Below are 19,749 nucleotides of genomic sequence, written 5' to 3'. Positions count from 1 at the left end.
AAGATTAATGTGACAATACTGTCTGACGGCAGCGGTGGTCTCACTGTAGGATATGGGAAAGTACTCTTGATGTGAAAGATTGTCTTTCTTCCACGATTCAGTGTGATCAATGTGCCACCAGCTGGCATTGACAACTTCAACTTGGTTAACAAGTTGAACAGGGAGAATTTAAGTGCGGGCACCAATTTTACATGGCATTCCAATCTTTGAACGCATTGCTTTCCATGCGCAGGGCACTGCCAGATCTGCCTATTAAGATACCTGCAATGGTAATGAAAAATCTAGGAAAGCCCACAATCCACTTCCAGCGGGCAGGGGTCAGCTGGTCACACTGAGCTGGGCCTGACGTGTAGCACATAGATTTTCAAATCCCCAGATTTCACCTCCGTATCCCATCAGCTCGCTCGACTCTCGCCTCATTGCGAAGGGGGGTCGCCGCCCGTATGACTCGCTGCAGGCTTTCAGGACATCTTGGTTCTAGGAGCAGCGATCGAGCTGTCCTGCAGGGCTCTCGATTGCGCACACAGACTACTGCGTCACGGCCATCGGGGTTAGCCTTACCTGAGGCCGTTCGAGGCGAGCACTTTGCTTCTTGCCACGACGATGAGGCATGTGTGAAGCCTCAGCGCGCGCTGGTGAGACACGGATCGGGCTAAATTGCTTCAACGCGGAAGAGGCGGAGATGGGGTCATGCGGTGCTTCTTCCGTCCTGGAACAGGGTGGACAGGCCAAGACGGAGCGTCTGGGTGGGAAAGGATCCTTTTAGGAGCTTGCCCAAGGCTACTTGGACGGTGAGCTGCCCGATTGCGGTGAAAGAGAGCGTTGGGGTTTCATCCAAGACAGGGGATTTCCCAGATTTTATTATGGAAGCGTGCAGAATAATGGTCGAGTGCTTGCATGAAAACCATTCAGCTATGTAGAGTCTCGGGGGGATTTTATGGTTCCTTATTCCAGAGAATCTGTACATCATAGATGTGAATGGTGTCCCCTGAATTGCGCTTCCGTAGGAGGGTGCACTTGTTTTGCTGTCCCCATACATGACTCAGTTTCCTTCAGCCTAGATTGAACAGAGATCGGTAGTGTCAGTTGTCCCTTCGCGTGTCTGAGTTCATGCTTAGTTGCTTCTGGCTTCAGGGGCACAAGAGATGCAACCCTCAAACGATGGCTCGGGAAGCCGGACATGTCATACCCAGGCACAGGAGCGCTGCCAGCAGGCTCCCAGACGCCATTATCCTCCAGCAGCAGCATTTAGGGAAGGCACTGGGCCGGACAGGTGGGACATCATCCTCCACCTCTTTCCGGTCCCGAATGCCCCAGGGCCAGCTTGGGGACTCTTGGCACGCCCTCAAAAGATCAAAATGTGGATTTTTGCTTGCCGGGTGACTGCATTGTGACAATGCACTGACCGCCTTTCATGGAGGTTGAAAGTAATGCAAGGACACCCCTTGTGTTGCCTGCATGTTTCATCACGGTCTGTGTGGGCTGGGTATCCCATGCGCAATCCTGCCTTATTATCCAATCTGCCACAAGGCAGGCAAGTAGGCTGAGGAAGAAGGCCAGAAAAGGCAGGCTGTTATCCACAAGCACATGTTTTTACTTTGCCAGATTTTATGCACAGATGCAGGGGTTCTGGGGATGCCAGCAGCCAAGAAGCAGCGGAGGGGACGGAGGTCTCTGACAGCGAGTCACCAAAGCGGCGCAGGGGGAAGCGGAAGCTGCCAGAAGTTGACTACTCCGCCATCGAGGACCCGGCAGAGCTGCGGCTACAGCGGCGCCTCGTCAAGAACCGGAGGACTGCGGCTGCCTCAAGGTGCTGAGAGCCTCATGCTTGATATAGAATTTCATTGAATCCTGCATGTCTTGCATCCTTGAGGCTTTGCAGGCCTGCCATGAGCACAGGAGCCATCTGACCTGGCAGTGCTGCCTAGAACTTGCAATGGTCATCTGCAGAAGGCAGGCCATTTGGTCACCAAATAGGCTAGTTAAAGGTGTGGCACATGCATCTCCTCTTCAGCAAACTTTTGATTCAAGCAAGAGGGGAGATAGCATATCATTGATGCGCAAGACAGTCTGGACATACTACTCCATAGGGGCATCTCAATCTTTTATCAGTTGGCTGGCAAAGTCTCACCATGTATAAGTACGAGGAGGACTGGCACCTGCCAGCGCAGCAACACACAGATCAGGGTCCTGCTAGAGCCCGGCATTGAGAAGGGGAAGCAACAAGATTCAAGAGGTTCCTTTCTCAGTGCGGGTCTCTGAAAGCGGCCGGCCTTTTCTGCCACTCGCAGGGAGCGCAAGCAGCGGGAGCTGGATGATTTGCACGTCAACGTGCGGGCACTCGAGGCGGACAACCAGGGGCTGCGGCAGGCTCTGCGCCAGCGCGAGTCGGAGCTCCGCTCGCTGCGCGTGCACATGGCTTCCATTCAGGGCTCTGCGCCACTGCCGACGCCGGCGCCGCTGCTCCCAGGATTCCCCGCGTAACCCCCTGTGGTGGCTGGCGGTGGCGGCGCCGGGGGGCACCAGCGGGGGAACCCCCCGGGTGCCGGCTGGCCGGCCCCCGAAGGGCAGCCACTGCTGGCTCGGCCGCGCCTGGGCGGCAGCCTCCCGTCGCCGCAGGTTCCCTCGCTGGAGGAGGTGCAGCGCTTCCTGTCGCTGCGCGGCAGCAACAGCCTCCCTGCCACGGCCGGAAACGCCGTCATCCGGGGTCCGGGTGGGCAAGTCCTGGGCGTTGTGCCTCTGCATCAACTCAGCATCTACCGGGAGCCGCCCGTCTTGCCGCCGATGGTCTTTTCCTTGCCATTGGATGGGCAGGGCCTCATGGAGCGCTCGCAGCCCTGCTCTGCCCTGCCGGGCGGTCCCAGTCCCCGCCCGGGGGGTCCAGCAGGAGCGGTGGCGCTACCGCCGGGGGTCCCGGAGGGCCAGCCGCTGCTGAGGGAACGCTCGGGGTCATACCCGCCAGGTCAGCAGCAGCACATGCCGGCACATGCAGGGGCGCAGCCCATCGCACAAGAGCGACACCCTCTGGAACGCGCCTGGTTTCCAGGAGTGTCCAATAGCGACACATTGGACCAAGTAGAGATGGATGGTGCATTATGGTGGGAACTGTAGCAAAGGATACTCAGCAAGCGTCGAACTTCTGTTCCTCAGCGCAAGACACATCTCACTTGATGGTGTGCAGCCAGAGTCTGTAGACCAAACTGCAGTGCTGCCAGGGGCATCCCAGCAAGTAACAGGACATTGCCAGGCGCAAGACACGTCTCACTTGATGGTGTGCAGCCAGAATCTGTAGACAAAACTGCAGTGCTGCCAGGGGCATCCCACCAAGTAATAGGACATTGCCAGGCACTAGTGTCCGATGTGTGTCTTTGGAGGGAGGCTGACAATGGAGTGCAGCTTCCTATGGACTTCACGGTGCAAGCGCGCATCAGATCTCATTACATTGATCTTGTGGGTTTTCTAATTTTGACTTCACTCCTGGGTCTTGCTGCATTCGGCATCAAGAAAGCACTCGTATTTCCTAATAAACGGTGTTGTGTGGCTACAGACTCCCCAATATTGGCTATCTGATTTCATAGGTAACCAACTTGGAGGAAAAGAATTCGTGTTGTTGCCTGAAGACTGTACTGTGTGGCAACTTCTTGTATACTGAGTCCTCTATTACCTGCAGCAATTACATCAGGATGCCTCATGATTAAGGTGTCTTGCCATTGCAGTTGGCTTGACCATTGTTGTTGCATGCCACTGGCATGATGCCAGCGGCAATGTCAATCATGATAAAATGTCCGGAGGATCACATCATTAGGAATCTATGCACATCGTGGTGACCAGCCTGAGTGTGTCTATTGTTTGTGGGCAGAGGCCCTAGGGAATTGCTGCACGCATGGAGTTCAAGTTGAAGCAACTTGCCTGAAGAACGGGCGCAAGCACAGTGTGACATTCACAGATCTCTTGACTTCAACTTGAAGCTTCTTAAGAGTCACTCCCGGTGTTAGTGGCCCACCGTTGTGGAAGTGTGTTGCATGCGGCATTGCTAGTGCCAGCAGCTGAAGTTGGTGGATTTAACACTCGTTGATCAGACGCGGAGAGGGTGCATGGAGTCAAGAGGATACGATGGGGGAGGTGATTTAACACCGCGGTGAAGGATGTGTCAGGCAGCGGCGTGCCCTCACACCCTATTCACAAGAGTATTCACTTGGATGGTATGTGCATGTGGTGTGAATTTAATGAGTGGTAATTTGAAGACACGAGGTAATTAGAAGCAGAGGAATGATTGCAAAGAGACTTGGAAATGGTGGGCTCGTAGCAAATACTATTACAGAGCACAAGAATCCATTTCTTACTCTGGACCTGTACTCCAGAGAAGCAACAGCAGCAGAGGGATTGTATCCCTTGCTTGTGGGAATGTATCCCTTGCTTGTGGAAGCTGCAATGCAGCTAGGCTGCCAGGCTGTTGTAGCTGTATGCTGACGGCTGATCTCAGTCAGTCTTTTACATCTTTTCCAGCCGCTAGGGCTGATCAGACGTCTGATCTGCTGAAGCAAGACGTGCAAGGCAGGTATGTTGATGTCAACTCTAAGCAGGAGGGAACATCTCATGTCCGGGACCATGTCGCGGTCTCACATTCTCGGCGCTGAGGAGGTCCACGTCGCCCCGGCCAGGTGGACCTAAATAAGATCTGCGCCATATCCCGTGAAGCCTCTCGAATCTTCCTTCGCTTCTAGCAAGCCTTGCCGGCGGGTGTCGCAGGTCGAGAGGCTTGCTGACGTCTTCGCTGGCATCGGAGCTTTGGAGGCAGCCTGCTGGTGTATCAGGACGGCCCCCGGCTCCATTTGCAACAGTCAATGCGTTGCGCAATCTTCACGCCATCGGCGAAGCAGTGGGTAATACGAGGGCGGACGAGCGTGCGCGCTGCAACGTGGTGTCGGTTTTGACCATTTGGCGATGTTACGACGATGGGAGAGGAGTCTATGCGCACGGAACAGCTAGGGCTGGGCGGCGAACGTGAGGAGCCGGGTTCTGTCTTTGGGAGGGCGGATCTGGCACCGGAGGGCGCGGCCGATGGGCAAGCTACAGATTGCAAAAAGGACTATGTGGAGCCTGCGCACGCATCGCTGCACGGTGAGCTCCCGGTCCCTGCTGAAAGGGTGCCCTGGGGTTCTGCACCGGGACGCAGGGTCATGAGCGCTGGCGATAGGTTTGGGCTGGCTAGGGTGCGTCGATGGAATGCATTCGATGAGCTGCTTCTGCTCTCGGTCACAGGAGACGATGTCTCGTGGAAGCACGCGCGGCTCTATTGGTTCGCTCTCCCTCTCCATGCGGCCAGTGGAGGCTCTGCAGAGCCTTTTGAGATGCGTACAGCTGCAGAAATGGATATACCGGATGTGCAGGTCCAGAGCGTTTGCATCTCTCCAAGGAGGGCGTGGAGAGCCAGGCAGAGCAGCGACTCGATGGCCCCATCAGACCCAGGAGGTCTACAGCAGGAGAGGCAGAAAGGGGCCTTGGTCAGAACAGGTGCGATGAATGAAGTAATTCGCATGCCCTTGGACCTTCCTGCACTTAATTAAAAGGGACAGGAGGCCTGCCATCTGGGCAGATGTTGTGAGCAGCTGCACAGGAAGCACCGCATGGATTGGATGCTTCCCGCGACACTGCAATCGCATCGATATCAGCTTGTGCCAACAAGCCGTCACATAAGCGGCCAACTTGACTTGAGCCTCTGTCTAAGGACCTCACTGCTGTTGTGCTGCATGAATTTCACCTCGACTATGTTGTGCTGCATGACACTCACTCTTCTGGCCCAGACAGGCATCAACACTGAAGCCTTGACAAACCTGTGCTGCTGCTGTTGAAGGGGTGCAAACGATGGGAGCCTCAACGAGGTGACAGAGGAGCCAGAGGCATCTGCCTGCGAGTCAGGGGAGTCGCCACGGCTGTATGGGGGGAAGCGCAAGTCGCCAGAGCCGGATAGCTCTGCAGTCCCTGAGGACTCAGCAAAGGTGCGGCTGCAGCGGCGACTCATCAAGAATCGGCGCACTGCCGCAGCTTCGAGGTCTGCCCTGTCCCCATCACAAGGCAAATATTACCCTTTTTTGGTAGTTGCAATCATCCCAATCCATTCAAGCATCCGCAGCTGCAGGAGTGCGGGGTGCTTATTGCGTGAGCCCTTAGGCAAGGGAAACCCTCCTTGATCAGACAACCACCACTTCATTTGGGCAAGCATGACCTGCAAGTTATCCCTTGTCTATACCTGTATCGGCATGTTCAGAGTAATGCACGGCATGCTTTGCACCCTTGTCGTCAGTGTGCCTCTCCAGGGTAGGACCCTCATTCCTTGCCCGAGTGTGAGCCCTGCCTGCTAGCTCCACCTTGAGAGGGCACATGAAGCCCTCCTTCTGCTGGCATGGAGGCATGGGGCCGGCAATATTTGTTTTGGCATGTCCTGAGAGGTCTCCAACTGTTATAAAGATCGGTGTCACTCTTGCATGCAGGGAGCGTAAGCAGCAGGAACTGCTCACGCTGACAACCAAAGTGCAAGGGCTGGAGGCGGACAACACAGGTCTCAGGCAGGCGCTGTGGCAGCGCGACGCGGAGGTCCGCGTCCTGCGCGCGCAAGTGCATTCCATGCTCCGGCCGCCGCAGCCGCCACTGCTGCCGCAGCCGCAGCCGCCGGGTCACGGCGGCTACACAGGTGCTTGCCTTGTACTCATTATCACTGCTCAAAACTCCACTTTCGGTCCCTGTATGCTTTCTTGGTGGAAGGCGGGGAGGTGGGCCTTCCTCCTGCAACATGCATGTCTGTACGTCCAAGACGTTCTTCCTCAGTGAAAATACACGGCTGACAAAAGGGTGTGCCTTAGTGCTTGCAGGCAGCACGGTGCTGCGGCCGGGCTTCCCGGCCTGGCCACCGCCGTCGGCGCCGATGCCGTTCGGGCAGCCGCCGGCCGGGCCCGGGCAGGCCCCCCGGGACGATGCGGGGGGACCCCGACAGGGGGAACCCTCGGGCGGCCCATGGCTACCCGAAGGGCAGCCGCTGGCTCCCGGGCCGCTTGCCGGCTCCGGCGGCTTCGCCGCACCGTGGCCGTCCTTGCTGCCGGACGGTTGGCCGCGCAACGAAAGCCTCGGGAGCTCCATGTTGCCGGGTGCCGCCGCGACTGAAGGCCCGCTAGCACTGGGCCTGCAGAGTCTGTCGGCCTCTGGGCTGTCTTCCCAGGGCCAGTTTGGCGTCATCCGCGGCCTGGACGGGCAGTACCTGCGCCTGGCTTCCTTCTCGTCGCAGTCCGGCCCCCGGCTGCCCCCCATCGCGAATCTACCCTGGGCGGACAATCAGCAGCTTCAGGCGCGGTCCTCCTCCTGCTCCGCGCTGCCGGGGGGCCCGGCGGTGGCGCCGGCGGGGGGAGCACCGGAGGGGCAGCCGCTGCTGAGGTGGCGCTCGGGCTCGTACCCGCCAGATCAGCAGCTGCACCTGCCGGCACATGCCCACGTGCGGCAGCTGGTCAGCCTGGGATCCTCTGCACCCCGCAACCTGCCTCCACTGCCGCATGATGTGCATGGTTTAGACCCGCTTGATTTTGAAGGGCTGCCGCTTTGGGCGGATCTGGAATGAAAAGCGCCAAGTGGCCGCTGCACTGGTGGCCAAATAAAAATTTAGATATGGCAGAACTCATCCTCTGCACTTCCTGCTGCATGCGCTGTTAAGAGCTCTATGAAAGATGCTTAGGAGAATGCTTCGCAGATGCTGGCGACTTGCAAGTTGGGCTGCTTTGATTTACGCTACATTATTGCTGTCCAGCGTCCACACGACTGCTGCCTGAGAGATCCTGCATCATTTACAGTTGCAACGACTGTGTCTCGCTGCTTGAGCTCACACCCATTGGGGTTGTTTTCAGACCGAAGCACAGTTTCAGCATGAGCTTTGCTTCATGCACACTAGGCACTCTTGGCCGCAGCGCCCTTGGTACTCAAGACTTGGCGATTGCCAGGGCACTGGGCCTTGCCTGGCCAGAAACGCTGGAAAAGCAGCAGCCAATCTGAGGTGAAAATTAGTCATGAAGGACTTGTGTGTTCATGCATGCGGCTGTGTCCCATGTGACTCCTATCGCAGCACTTGGCTCTTAGAATTTGAAGCACCCATTCGCGCCATTGTGAACTTCTGACAAGCATCATGGCTCGTTGGGACCTTCCGTTTGCTGGCTTTGTACTACAAGAATCCTCTGGGAGACGCTGATATCATCGATGGGACATCGATGGGGTTATGGAAAGGGTGAGTACTGAAAAATTAGTATCATATGACGCACTGTGGTATGTTCTTGGCCCTGCATGCATTAGTAAAGTGCGTGTCTTTTCTGACTACAAATGATACTTTGCGTGTGTTGTGAAGCGTATAAATTGCACTTAGATTTTTTCACATGCAAGGGGATTCACTCGAGGGCTGCTTTGAATCCTTCCTACCAGATGGCCACACGATAGAGAGTTCTCAGTTGGCAACGGCATTGGTATTTAAGCCCCTGGATTTCTCAGCATGTGGTAGAGCATTTGTGGTCTCTCATCCTGTCCAGCATTTGCAACAGACTTTCCCAAATTCTGGCCAGGGCCGCCGATAAAGACTGGGCGTTGGTTGATTGGATGTTTACTTAAAATGTCAGTGGTGCTATCTTGGTGCCCTTGTTTCTTAGTAAGCTATGAGCAGGCCTGCATGTGTCTTGACCAAGATTGCTTTCTGGATGCATTTGGCCATTCGAAATCTAGACACGGTCGAACTATGATCGATGAACCAATCTGGTTACTAATGACCAGATCTCTAGAGCCTTTCAAAATTGCCCACAATGACATCATTCGGGGAAGAGAACTTCTCTTGAAGAACCCCTCGGCCTGTCACGCACATCTAAAGCAAGTTTGCGACCAGGTCAAACATTCACTAATTTTGACTTCATTGTCTATATCCTTAGCAGTCTGGAGGCCCCGGCTTCCAGCGAGTCCACCAAGAAGGTCAGCCAGCAAGGCTCAACACCGCACAGAGACATCCAGCAGATGCAGACATTCTTGGTGAAAACATATCACAGGCTCGTTTTGCAGGGAGTGAAGGGTACATGCAGTGCGGGCATTCAGTGCTCTTGGGCGGGAAAACATTGTATTGCAGTCGCATGACAAGCATGCATCAATCAAGACTGGCAGCAGGCTCTGCGCAGCGTGCGATGACGTATCACATATCAGTACAGGTTAGTCATTCTTTACCACCAGATAAGGTCCCAGAGTTCCATCAAAACGGTGCTTCGAGGCCTGTACTGTCTTCCTGTCTTTTGCCTTGCACTGGCTCATCTGAAGACCGAGCCACGCATTACATTTTGACTGTCATTTCACTGTTGTGTGTTGTGTGTTGGATAATGCGCAGTTGCCCTAATCTGTAAAAGGATTGTGTGATTGTGATCCACGAAGGCAGTCCCCAATATTATATCTGTGAGGCAACCCTTTCCCCTATCCACTGGCGTTTGATGTCTTTCATTCCCCTTTTCCCAGGAAACACCTGATCATGGGCCCCTTCGCTGCTGATGATATCAGCACTGCTTAGTCATCTGCTGCGCTCATTTCTTGGTATTCTGCTCGTACCTCTGCCTGCACACAGCCAACAAACATGACTTGTACTTAATTAGTCAACTAATGAGTCAATTTCAGGGCAATGCTGCTGTGCGCTCGTCACCAGCACTGCATCAACTTGACACGTGAAATCCCTTATTACAGCTTGCTGGCAGCGATCATATCAATGTGCGTTCTAATTTATAGAAATAGCAGTGCAGACATCAGGGCAGAGCGAGCGCCAGAAGGCAGGAGAAAGGGCTGCCTCGCGAGTGCACACATTGCAGCAACTGAGCAGCCACAGACATCGACTACCATGCATGCATGCATGTGAAAGGAGGCCAGATTGGAGACACACTTGTCACACAGTCAGCAACCACGGCGCTGGAACACTATGGCATAGCTCCTGTCTGTCCCTGCACAGCAGCCATCAGCTTCATTTTTGTTGTTAATACAGGAGTATCGCACACTGCTCGTGCCAGCGGCAACTTGCCTTGAAGGGGCGAAGCTGCAGGTAGTGGCTGCAAGTTTACCTACCCGTTGATGGGCTTGCCAGATCCAAGCAAGACCAAATCAACCGTGGGCACGGTGCTCAGTATTTATACCGCCCCCCACAAGCCAGGTTTATAATATCGACTTGGAAGTTAAGGGGTGAATGGTCATCTAGTGCTCCTGTCCAGTGGGCAGGTGATCATTGTGTGATGACGGCACGGCCTTCATTTGCGAGGCAGCCCTTCCTCTCATCTCTGGTGCTCGCACCGCCTTGATGTCTGCATCTCCCCTTCTTGAAGCCATTTTTGACAAGATGGGGCATTAAAGAGTGCAGTCCTACATCCGTGGACTTTGAAGCTTCCTTGATAGACTGCTGCTGAACACATGCTGTGCTGCATGCATGCAGCAGAGCAGCTCCGGGTGCTGAGCCCCTCTGGGCAATCCAATCATTCATGCATGCGGCTGTACTGTTCATTTTGAAGCCAACGTGGCTGGTATGGCCTGGAAATGCTTGTCCATTTGACCGCCTGATGCGGCATCTGTGGGAAGTCCTTTGCGGCTTTCTTTCATCTTCCAAAAAGAATCAATCAAAGATGGAGAGGGATGCAGATAGCCAGGACGCATCGCACCTGGGTCCATGGTTCTGATCTGCAGGTCTCCTTCTGGCAGCAGATCATCGTCCAGTAGCACAGTCCAATCCTCGTTCACGAGCAAGCGGACGTTGTTTCCGGGCACGGCCGCTGCCAGCAGCCGCTCCTTGAGCTGGGCGAAGGTCTCGCCCTGGAAGCGCACACTCTGTCTCGTTGCGTGCCCCTCATTCACACTGACCTGCCGAACGGGTCCTGCCTGCCGGACGTCACTCATGGCGTCGTGGTAGACGGGCAGGCTCTGCTGCACCCTCACCGCCACTCTCTCTTGTGTCATTTCTTGAAGAAATTGGAGATAGGGAACGAAGCGCCTCTAGAATGGGAGTATCTTGCGCTTTGCTCTCTGAACACTGCTGGTTGCGTCAGTCTTGGTCAGCAGTGATAAGGACTCTGCGTAGATAGAGATCAAGGTTTGAATTCAGAAATGGAAATGTTCAGCACAAAGACAGTGCAGTAAAAAAATCAAACTGCCATCACCAGGCATTGGGGCAAATGAGAATAGAGCAGAGCCGAGCCCTATCGTCATGGACCCTTGAGAGGAAGCTGACTGCGGCTGACATCACCACGCGCAATCAAGCATGCTTCATCTTGAGGCTGCAGAGAATTTATAGTTGTTTCAAGGTATTCAATGACCACCATTCATACTCCACAGCTTTGTTTACAAGCTAGCTTACCCTCATAAATGCGGGTCATCATCTAAGCAAACCCTCATGTCTCTCCATGCACAAATTTTAAAGTGACAACTAGATCGTTCTAGCATGTTGTTCAAAATGCGTGCATTTGACACCCACGTGCCACTTACAGTTCTCCCAAACGAGGAGTCACACCTGTGCAGATCTTCTCACTGAAGAACCAACGCTCTGACTTGAAGCAATGTTGCTCAAATGCCCGGTGGTTACTATTTGGGCTGCACTGCAGTGCTAGGACGTTATGATGCAAAAAAGGTTCAGCTGCAGCTGCAAACGGCAGCAAGACTCATGTTGATCTGACTGACATCATTGATTCAGATCTCTGTACCAAACTCCTCCCACAATTGAGGCAGAGGTCTAATCGCAGATCCTCTTTATCTGACCCAAAGCAGACATCGCAAATCCCCCGCCAAGCTAAATTGTTGTGCACCGAGACACTCTCGGGTCTGCACACCTAACACTGCACGAGAAATACCGATAGTGGGCACATCAGGACTTCCCAGTAAGCTTCCTCCCGACTCAACAGGCGCATTTAAGAACACCTTTGCTGCTTAACAAACCTGCCGTTGTTCTGGCGTTCTCTCAACACAAAACAGCTGACAAGGCCTCCGGCTGCGCATGCTATCTTGGCACCAGTGTAGCAGGAGCCTGCTTTGGCGCGGCGGCTTGAATTCAAGCTCAAAACCCCCGACTGACGCCGAGCGTCCATAACCGCAGCTGCATGCTATCTTCTGGCAATCTCAGAGGGGCTGCTTATGACCAGAATTCAAGGTTTGATTTCAAGACTCCCCCATGGTGGCTCAAATATGGAGTTTAACCCCCCCGCGTGACGCCGAGCGTCCGCAGCCGCAGCGCTTGAAGCTTAACAGGACCACCGGGAGCTTGCTTTGCCCCGGGACTTCATATTCAAACCCTGAATTTGAAATTCAAATTCAAATCCCCCGGCTGACGCCGAGCGTCCGCAGCCGGAGCGCCTGAAGCTTGATGAAGCCGGCAGCGTCCTTCTGGTCATAGAGTCCGCCATCATCCTCAAAAGAGGCGATCTTCTCGTCGTACAGACTGTATGGCGACTTGCGGCCCACAACCATTACATTGCCCTGTGCAGGAACACATATTTATATTCTCAGTTGCTATTTCTCCAATCGGCAATGGGGTCTTGTAGCAGCTCTCACCCTGATGGCCCCAACAGGAGTGGGGACACTTGATGCATGGGGATGGGTTGCAGCACGGAATTGATATCTTTGCTGGCACTGTGGAGCTATCTTTGCTGGCACTATCACGCACCAGGAAATACAAGAAGGCCTGCATTCAAAAGGAAATCAGAAGCAGGCGCACCTTGTAGAGTTTGAGGCGGACGGTGCCGGTGCAGAACTTCTGCGTCTCGTCGATGGCCGCCTGCAGTGCTCGCCTCTCGGGGCTGAACCAGAAGCCGTTGTAGACCAGCTCTGCGTACCGGGGCATCAGCTCGTCCTGCAAACAGTGGGCAGCAGCTCACAATGTCACGCGCTGCTCTTAGAAACCACTAACTTATGACAGCATCTTTTGACATGTATCGGCGAGCACCTGCTACGAATGCCACAGGCTTTCGAGATTTACTGCACTGTGGCGGCGTCTGTGATCGGCACTGCAGGAATACACTTAATTGAATAAGTTGCAGTGAGAACCATGCAGCTGCTTTCAGCCTCACTGTCAGGACTGCAATTCAGTGGTGCCAGCACGCGAGTGAGCTCGGCCTGTCTGACAAACATTGCAAGCCCCTCTTGCACCCCTGTTCTTTCAAATGTTGCCATCGTCACAGGGTATTATGGATTTATGTGGCAGATTGTTCTGGCTTGTGCAACGAGCAGGAAGCTTCACCCACCTTCAGGTGCAGCTCTCCGCGGTCAAGGCAGAGGACTCAATGCTCAGCCGCTCTGGCAGAGATTTAAAATTTTAGATAAAATGGCAGGGCAAGGGAAGCTTCGCCCACCTTCAGGTGCAGCTCTCCACGGTCAAGGCAGATGGACTCGACGGCTCTCCTTGCTGTCAGCAGGATGGTGCCGCCTGGCGTCTCGTAGACTCCGCGTGACTTCATGCCCACAAACCGGCTCTCCACAATGTCCACTCGGCCGATGCCGTTGTCTCCCGCCACCTGCGCGCATGCATGCTTAATTCCTTCAGGCCGAGGCAGTCAGACAAGATGCAGCGATGTCATGCATGGTCCTGACAGTGTGGCTGCTTGTCTATCATGCATGTCTCAAAATTTGCGATCTATTGCAGCATGCGAGAGAATTGAAAATTGCATTCATGGAGGGCTGAAAAGCAGGTTGCGCTGCATGCATGGCATGACCAGCTTGATAGGCCAAAAGCACGTCGCTTCCTTAAATATTGACATAGTTCTTTAAAGAAGGACAAGAGCATTGCCAAAGTAAGATATAATTGGTACTGCACCACATTGTGCATGCATTTCAGGGGTTCTTTAAAAGCTCTCCAAAATAGAAAGAATGGCGACAGAGGCATACATCCACAGAGAGGGGCCTAAGTATGCCACAGCATCACAAACGCACCTTGTTAAGGTCTGTGAGCAGCGTGGCGGGCGAGAGCTTCTTCCCATTGATGGCGACCGGATCGCCCTTTTCGAAATCAATTTCGATGTAGGTTGCCTTGTCAGGCGCCTGCTCTGGCGAGACTGATCGCGTGAACATGTCTTGTACCGGCTCTGCCCAGGGGTCCTCTAGCAAGTTCCTGCAGCAATCAACGTAACATGCATTACGTTATGTTTGTAATGTATGTATGTATCATGTTCGAATTCTTGTGACAATGGCAAGGTGTGGCCAACACCCATTATCATTGCATTAAGAGCTGCGAGTGCAAGCTGCACGAGATGCATGTAATGCTTTCATTATTGGCCACGTCCCCAGCGCAGGCTGCCATGCAAAACCAGGCATCTGTGATGAGGTAGACGGTTGCTTGTCATCTGAATCACAAGGACACATGGCCCTCACAGATGGCACTGGAAGCCTTACAGCACATGAGCGGCAACATGCCAACAGTGCTATCGAGCTCCGCATCAGAATTCTGACCATCCTGCTTCCTGGGGATCTCACCGATTGCAGGATATGTTTCAGCATCGTCCCATTTGCACTGCACATTGTCATATTCATGCTTAAAAGCAGTGACTCACCCCTCGTAGGAGATGTGCAGCAGGTTGGCGTCTGTGGAAAAAGGAGGCTCGCCGCGCTTGCCCTCTGGAACTGCGATGCCTCGGCTCTCGGCGTAGTCGATCAGCTTGGAGCGGCTGGTGAGATCCCACTCCCTCCAGGGGGAGATCACCTTGATGTCCGGCTTCAGCCCGTAGTACCTGCCATTGCAAAAAAACTCCGTCAGGGCTGCTCAAGCACTTGCAGTCCTCACATCGCGCGGTGTGTAACATGCCATAGTCAAAAGTCATGTCAAAGAATTCTGGTGCAAAGGAGGCAGCGTCCAAGTCCAGTGGGGGAACATTTTCTATGTCCATGACGCCATAAAAGATCCTGAAAGGACATGCACTTGAAATTTTTTAGCTTCAATCACATTGCCACAGTGCCACACCGCAGCTCTGCATGGCAAAAAGGAGCTGGCTCGGTGAAGTGATACCCTTCCCACACCCGGACATGCATGAATCATTCAATAGCCAGGCCCTTAGTAAGAAGAGGAATTGATAACTCACCCAAGCTCAAATCGCACTTGGTCATTCCCCTTGCCAGTGGCGCCGTGGGACACCGCGTCAGCACCAACCTGCTTTGCGATCTCAATCTGGCGCTTGGCAATCAGCGGTCGCGCAATCGATGTACCCAGCAGATACACCCCCTCGTACAGCGAGTTTGCCCTGCGCCCAGTGAAAGATCATTTATGGTCCTGATCTATATTCTAAACTGATAATTCTGTTGGTACTGTTACCAAGCACTGCAGCAGAAGTCTTTCAACAGAAGATAAACGGTGCCAACAATATAAGCTGGGTGGAAAGAGATATTGAACAAGCTGGGCATGCACAGGAAATCACTTCTTTGGGGTGCCATAAGGAACAAACCACCCCATTTCCACGAGGTCCAGAAAATGGCAATTTTCTCTGCAATCATGAGGTACAGAGACAGGCCTTGGCCCCATTCATACCTGGGCTTGGATCAAAAGATCAAAAAAATCTCACAGAACCATGCTGGCCATGAACTCATCTTGGCATTCTATTCACGTGAAGAGCATGACAAGAACACTCATTTGGTTTGGACATGGACTGACAATGAGCTGTGCCCCACCTAAACATGGGGAAGACGTAGTCGCTGACAAATTCTTCGCGCAGGTCATCAATGAAGATGTCCTTCACACCAGCTGCCTCTGCCTTCTTGCGGGCAGGCTCCAATTCCTCACCCTGCGAATGTTAATAATAATCAGAGTTAGTATTGCCGCAGACAAGAAAGACAATCACACAACTTAATGTTTAGTTGATGACATGTGAAGCTGCATGTGATGGCATCTGACAGGCGTGACCCTGTGAATGGCAGTCAAGCAAAATCCCCACATCAGGGGCCACCAAGGGCAGTCGTGCATTATGTAACATGTACATGCATGAATCCCCATATACAGACATGCAGGAGGATTATCTATCCAAGCAGGTTTGGAATGTCTGCTGCAAGCATGAAACAGGCACATGCAGACGCTGTACATTGCTTCATGCGCAACTCTATGGGACACTTTATGTATGGATTGCAGGGCAGGGAGGAGCTGAGCAAGATGTATTTTTCTGGACCTGTAGCCTCAGATCACCCTCTCAAGGGCAACCTACTTGCATGAAAGGCATGACATGCATGGCAAGAATGCTTGGCACTTCCTGTGTATTCTCAGAGACAACAAATCCGGACAAGATTTGGGGGTGTGAGTAAAACACCCACCTGGCCGAGGTCGGCGGTGAAGGTGACGACTTCGCAGTCGTAGGTCTCTTGCAGCCACTTGAGGATGACTGATGTGTCCAGGCCGCCAGAATAGGCGAGCACCACCTTGTTGATTTTCTTCTTGTCAAGGGCGGCCTGCGTCCTGACTTGGCAGCGTGCGCGTCTGCTGAGGCGTGCTGGGGCAGCAGGCAACGCCGCGCTACGCTTGCCTGCCAACAGCGCCTGCTGAAGCCCGTTTGCATCTGCGCACGAGCATGCAAATTGGATCAGAGATGATTGTGGTCTGCAATGGTGGAAGTGCTGCTTTGAAGCACGCAAGCAGAATCTGGTGCTGCCATGCAATAGACTGGCTGGTTGTAAGGGCCACCGGCTGTCATTAATTATGCTCTGCAGCACTGGGGCATCCAGGCAAGATGAAAAGACTTCTCTGATACGTAGCAGAAGGAAACCATATGAAACACAAGGCAAACGAATTTAGGAAGATTAGAAGGTCCCTCCGTGACACAAGGAGGGAGAATGCATATGTATGGACCATCCCAAGACACTTACTGCTGGAATGGAATTAGGGCTGGCCTCTTCAAGCCAGTCAGAAGCGAAGACAAAGAAAAGGAGTTGCCAACAAAGAAAAGCGTCAGCAGAAAGTCTGCAGTTCACACGCTGCGCGTTGAAACGGCTGGGAATGTAAACGCGTGACTGAAGACGTGACTCCGATCTCGGTGCACCCATCAATATACGCCGGCAGTGCACTCTTGCGCTAAATGTTTACCTCAGATACAATTTAAGAGGCACCGAAGAACTTGAAATTGAACGCCAAGAGGAAGCATCAAGGTAGCAGAGAATAAGTTTCCAACAGTGAAGGGAAACAGATGTGGAGGCGCACCCATACAACCCCTTGCTCCCGGCATCCTGCTCTGCTGCAAAAGAACCCTTTCAGAAATCAACAAGGTAAGGATCCCTTCTTGATTGTTTGAATTTGTTTGGAATTGCCGCAGTGCCGGCACAAGTTGTGCCGCACAACGCAGAGAAAACTTCACGTGCACCGGTCAGGTGATCGTATTCCCTGCGATTATCAAAACCTATTCCAATTTTGTATTCTCCTTCAAAACCCTCGGGGTTGCTGGGTACTCCAAATGTTGCACAACAGCTGAATGATGGCATACTGCGATCAGCTCCCCACTTGGTAGCATGATACCTTAAAAGACCGCTGATGAGACATTTTGATAAAAGGTAAAAGAAAAAAGATCCCTCTGCACAACATGTCTGATCTCAGATCTCAGGCTTATCATGATCGCCCATCCGACCGGCGGTCTGGGGAGTTTGGGGTGGTTGCATCCTGGAGTTCCTGGAGTGATGGCCATGGGTGGCATGTTTGGCGCTAACTATGCTGTAGAAAAGCCAGGAATGGGATCAGTGAGTGCAACATTCTGATGCCTGATTTTTCTGACTCTATTATGATGCTGCAGCTACCTGTCACTTCGAGGTGGCCTTTTATAAAAAGACAGCAGGAGCTTTGGAAGGCAGTGCTGCAGAGCTACACTTAGCATCAGTGAACCATTCCCTGCTCATATGCAGCAGGCTGCAATCCCCCAGTCCTTTTAAAGCCTCTTTGGGAATGCCGGGCTTGCTAGTGCTGCTAGTGGGAGTCTGCCTCCCACTGTTGGAACCTGCCCTGCCCAAATGTTGCCTCTTTGCTTGCGGGTGCAACCCATGCAGCTGGATTGCACGCCATAGCTCGTCATACTTTGTCATGTGCAAGTTTCTGGGCCAACCGTACAAGCTGGATTACCAGGACTGCAAGACTTGAGGCGGACTCAGATCTGCTGTGAGAGGAAATGAAAATCAGTCCCACGATTGAATTGGCTATGCCATTACCTACAAAGATTGAGCTGCTTATCTCTTTGAAGCAGCTACAACTTAAATTCAACTGCTCCTCGTACTTGACTCTGTTCAGTGAACTGCCAGTGGGGACCTTTCGTTGTGGCAGTACTAGTATTATTGGCTGCTGCATGGGCAGTCCATCATGGCCCCGGCTGGCGGGGGCCGATATAAATACTGAGCACAGCTGTGCCCACGGTTGATCGGGTCTCGCTTGGATCTGGCGAGTCCATCAAGGGGTAGGATTTTGCAGCCTTTACCGCAGCTTGTCTGCAGACGCATCTTGCTTCAGATCTGGCGAGAAAGGCGTGTAATATAATAACAATGGGCAGTCCATGCTAGTGTATGTCCCATATTTAGGCAGGATCCTTACATATCTTCACAAATTTTGTTATCTTTGCAGTATTTGAGCTCATTTTTGGGGTCATCCCCTCCAGCATCCAACCTTGCATGACAGCATCATGTAACATATATGATCAGCTTCACGGCACGACATCGACTGCCTGACAGGCCTAGGCCTAGGCAGGGTCTGTACATCGATAGATATCTGTAAGGAACAAATGCAGCACAGTAAGCTCTCTCAAAATGCTCTTCAACGGTCTGTCCAGTGGCTCTAATCAAGCCTGCACAGCATACCTTCTGTGATGAGCATAATATTAGGTTGTCAATTAAGACCCCTGGCCAAAGGGAACCAATCATGAAATATGACTCACCTCAATACCGTGGCACGATATTGAACAGTCTTTCTTATCTCAGACACCTTGCGAGGACCTGGAGCATCTCTTAAAAAATTCTTTTCCACATATTACACGCAATCCAGGAGACATGGCTGCTCCTTGTGCAGCTAGCTCCTCGCCCAGATGTGCCTCCAGTGCTACTCCCCTGCCCCTTGTTCCATGCTGGCGTCGATCTGCAGGTGCGTGGGCTTGCGATGCCACGATTTCACTCTTATGCCATTTTGCCTACAGAGTTTTTGCAGCACTCCGCATCTTTGTCTTCTCCCGAAGGTTTCATTGATACTGTAAATCACGCACGTTGTTCCTGCCACTTCTGGTGTAACTCTCCCCTCATTCAAGACAAGAATGTCTTAAACAATGGTATCTTCAGCATAAGATCTAGTAATTTGCATGTTGCGTTCGTTTGCATGAGGCAAGCTGGAACTAGTGGTTTCAGGAATGGAGTCTTACCTGCTCGATGTGTCTTGCAGTCTTTCGGCCAGTGCAAGCAGGCAGCCAGATCACAAACCGGCAAAGAAGGTGTGACGTGCAATGTCAAGCCTCCGCGGATGCCTCTTCCCTGAGCTCAGGCATCAGCAGGAGAGCTGCCATAGGTGGCAGCATTGCACTTGCATCTGTTGCAGCCCTGCAGTCCAGCCTGCCAGCTGAGGCACGCGTGGTGTCCAGCGACTGGGAAAAGGTGGACCTGCCTGTCGATCCTGGCGTGGTTCTCCTGGACATCGGCTTCACGGACGAGAAGCACGGTGAGGGTTGCCACCACAGCATCTGTTCAGGGCTGTGCCCCTGCATTCATGCAGGAAGGCAATGCATGCACCATTAGGTTGGTGGGAGG

General features: G+C 53.1%; 5 protein-coding genes across 5 annotated transcripts; 3 read left to right on the top strand and 2 right to left on the bottom strand.

Moving 5' to 3' along the window:
• Positions 1 to 367: 367 nt before the first annotated feature.
• COCSUDRAFT_34541 (hypothetical protein) lies at positions 368 to 3,588 on the top strand. The gene is made up of 4 exons (XM_005642837.1): positions 368 to 791; positions 1,135 to 1,273; positions 1,619 to 1,810; positions 2,292 to 3,588. The coding sequence occupies exons 2-4, from the start codon at positions 1,146 to 1,148 to the stop codon at positions 2,482 to 2,484; spliced, it is 513 nt and encodes a 170-aa protein (XP_005642894.1). The 5' UTR covers positions 368 to 791; positions 1,135 to 1,145; the 3' UTR covers positions 2,485 to 3,588.
• Positions 3,589 to 4,112: 524 nt separating this feature from the next.
• Positions 4,113 to 4,577, top strand: COCSUDRAFT_34540 (hypothetical protein). Its single transcript, XM_005642836.1, has one exon. It carries the CDS (start codon positions 4,270 to 4,272, stop codon positions 4,468 to 4,470), a length of 201 nt encoding a protein of 66 aa, XP_005642893.1. The 5' UTR covers positions 4,113 to 4,269; the 3' UTR covers positions 4,471 to 4,577.
• Positions 4,578 to 4,955: 378 nt separating this feature from the next.
• Positions 4,956 to 7,606, top strand: COCSUDRAFT_60316 (hypothetical protein; the record flags this gene model as incomplete). The annotated part of the gene is made up of 5 exons (XM_005642835.1): positions 4,956 to 5,121; positions 5,391 to 5,514; positions 5,855 to 6,052; positions 6,492 to 6,691; positions 6,870 to 7,606. The coding sequence occupies 5 exons, from the start codon at positions 4,956 to 4,958 to the stop codon at positions 7,604 to 7,606; spliced, it is 1,425 nt and encodes a 474-aa protein (XP_005642892.1).
• Positions 7,607 to 9,942: 2,336 nt separating this feature from the next.
• On the bottom strand, positions 9,943 to 10,989 carry COCSUDRAFT_60315 (hypothetical protein; the record flags this gene model as incomplete). Its single annotated transcript, XM_005642834.1, has 2 exons — positions 9,943 to 9,989; positions 10,695 to 10,989. 2 exons carry the CDS (start codon positions 10,987 to 10,989, stop codon positions 9,943 to 9,945), a joined length of 342 nt encoding a protein of 113 aa, XP_005642891.1.
• A 1,206-nt stretch (positions 10,990 to 12,195) lies between these two features.
• Positions 12,196 to 17,521, bottom strand: COCSUDRAFT_54950 (argininosuccinate synthase; the record flags this gene model as incomplete). The annotated part of the gene is made up of 9 exons (XM_005642833.1): positions 12,196 to 12,498; positions 12,737 to 12,871; positions 13,371 to 13,532; positions 13,948 to 14,125; positions 14,565 to 14,741; positions 15,090 to 15,248; positions 15,673 to 15,785; positions 16,306 to 16,422; positions 17,498 to 17,521. 9 exons carry the CDS (start codon positions 17,519 to 17,521, stop codon positions 12,334 to 12,336), a joined length of 1,230 nt encoding a protein of 409 aa, XP_005642890.1. The 3' UTR covers positions 12,196 to 12,333.
• Positions 17,522 to 19,749: the final 2,228 nt, after the last annotated feature.

Source organism: Coccomyxa subellipsoidea (genome assembly GCF_000258705.1).
Source record: "Coccomyxa subellipsoidea C-169, whole genome shotgun sequence".
Taxonomy (NCBI): domain Eukaryota; kingdom Viridiplantae; phylum Chlorophyta; class Trebouxiophyceae; family Coccomyxaceae; genus Coccomyxa; species Coccomyxa subellipsoidea.
Note: the sequence above shows the minus strand (reverse complement) of the source record. Positions and strands in the feature narration are given on the sequence as shown.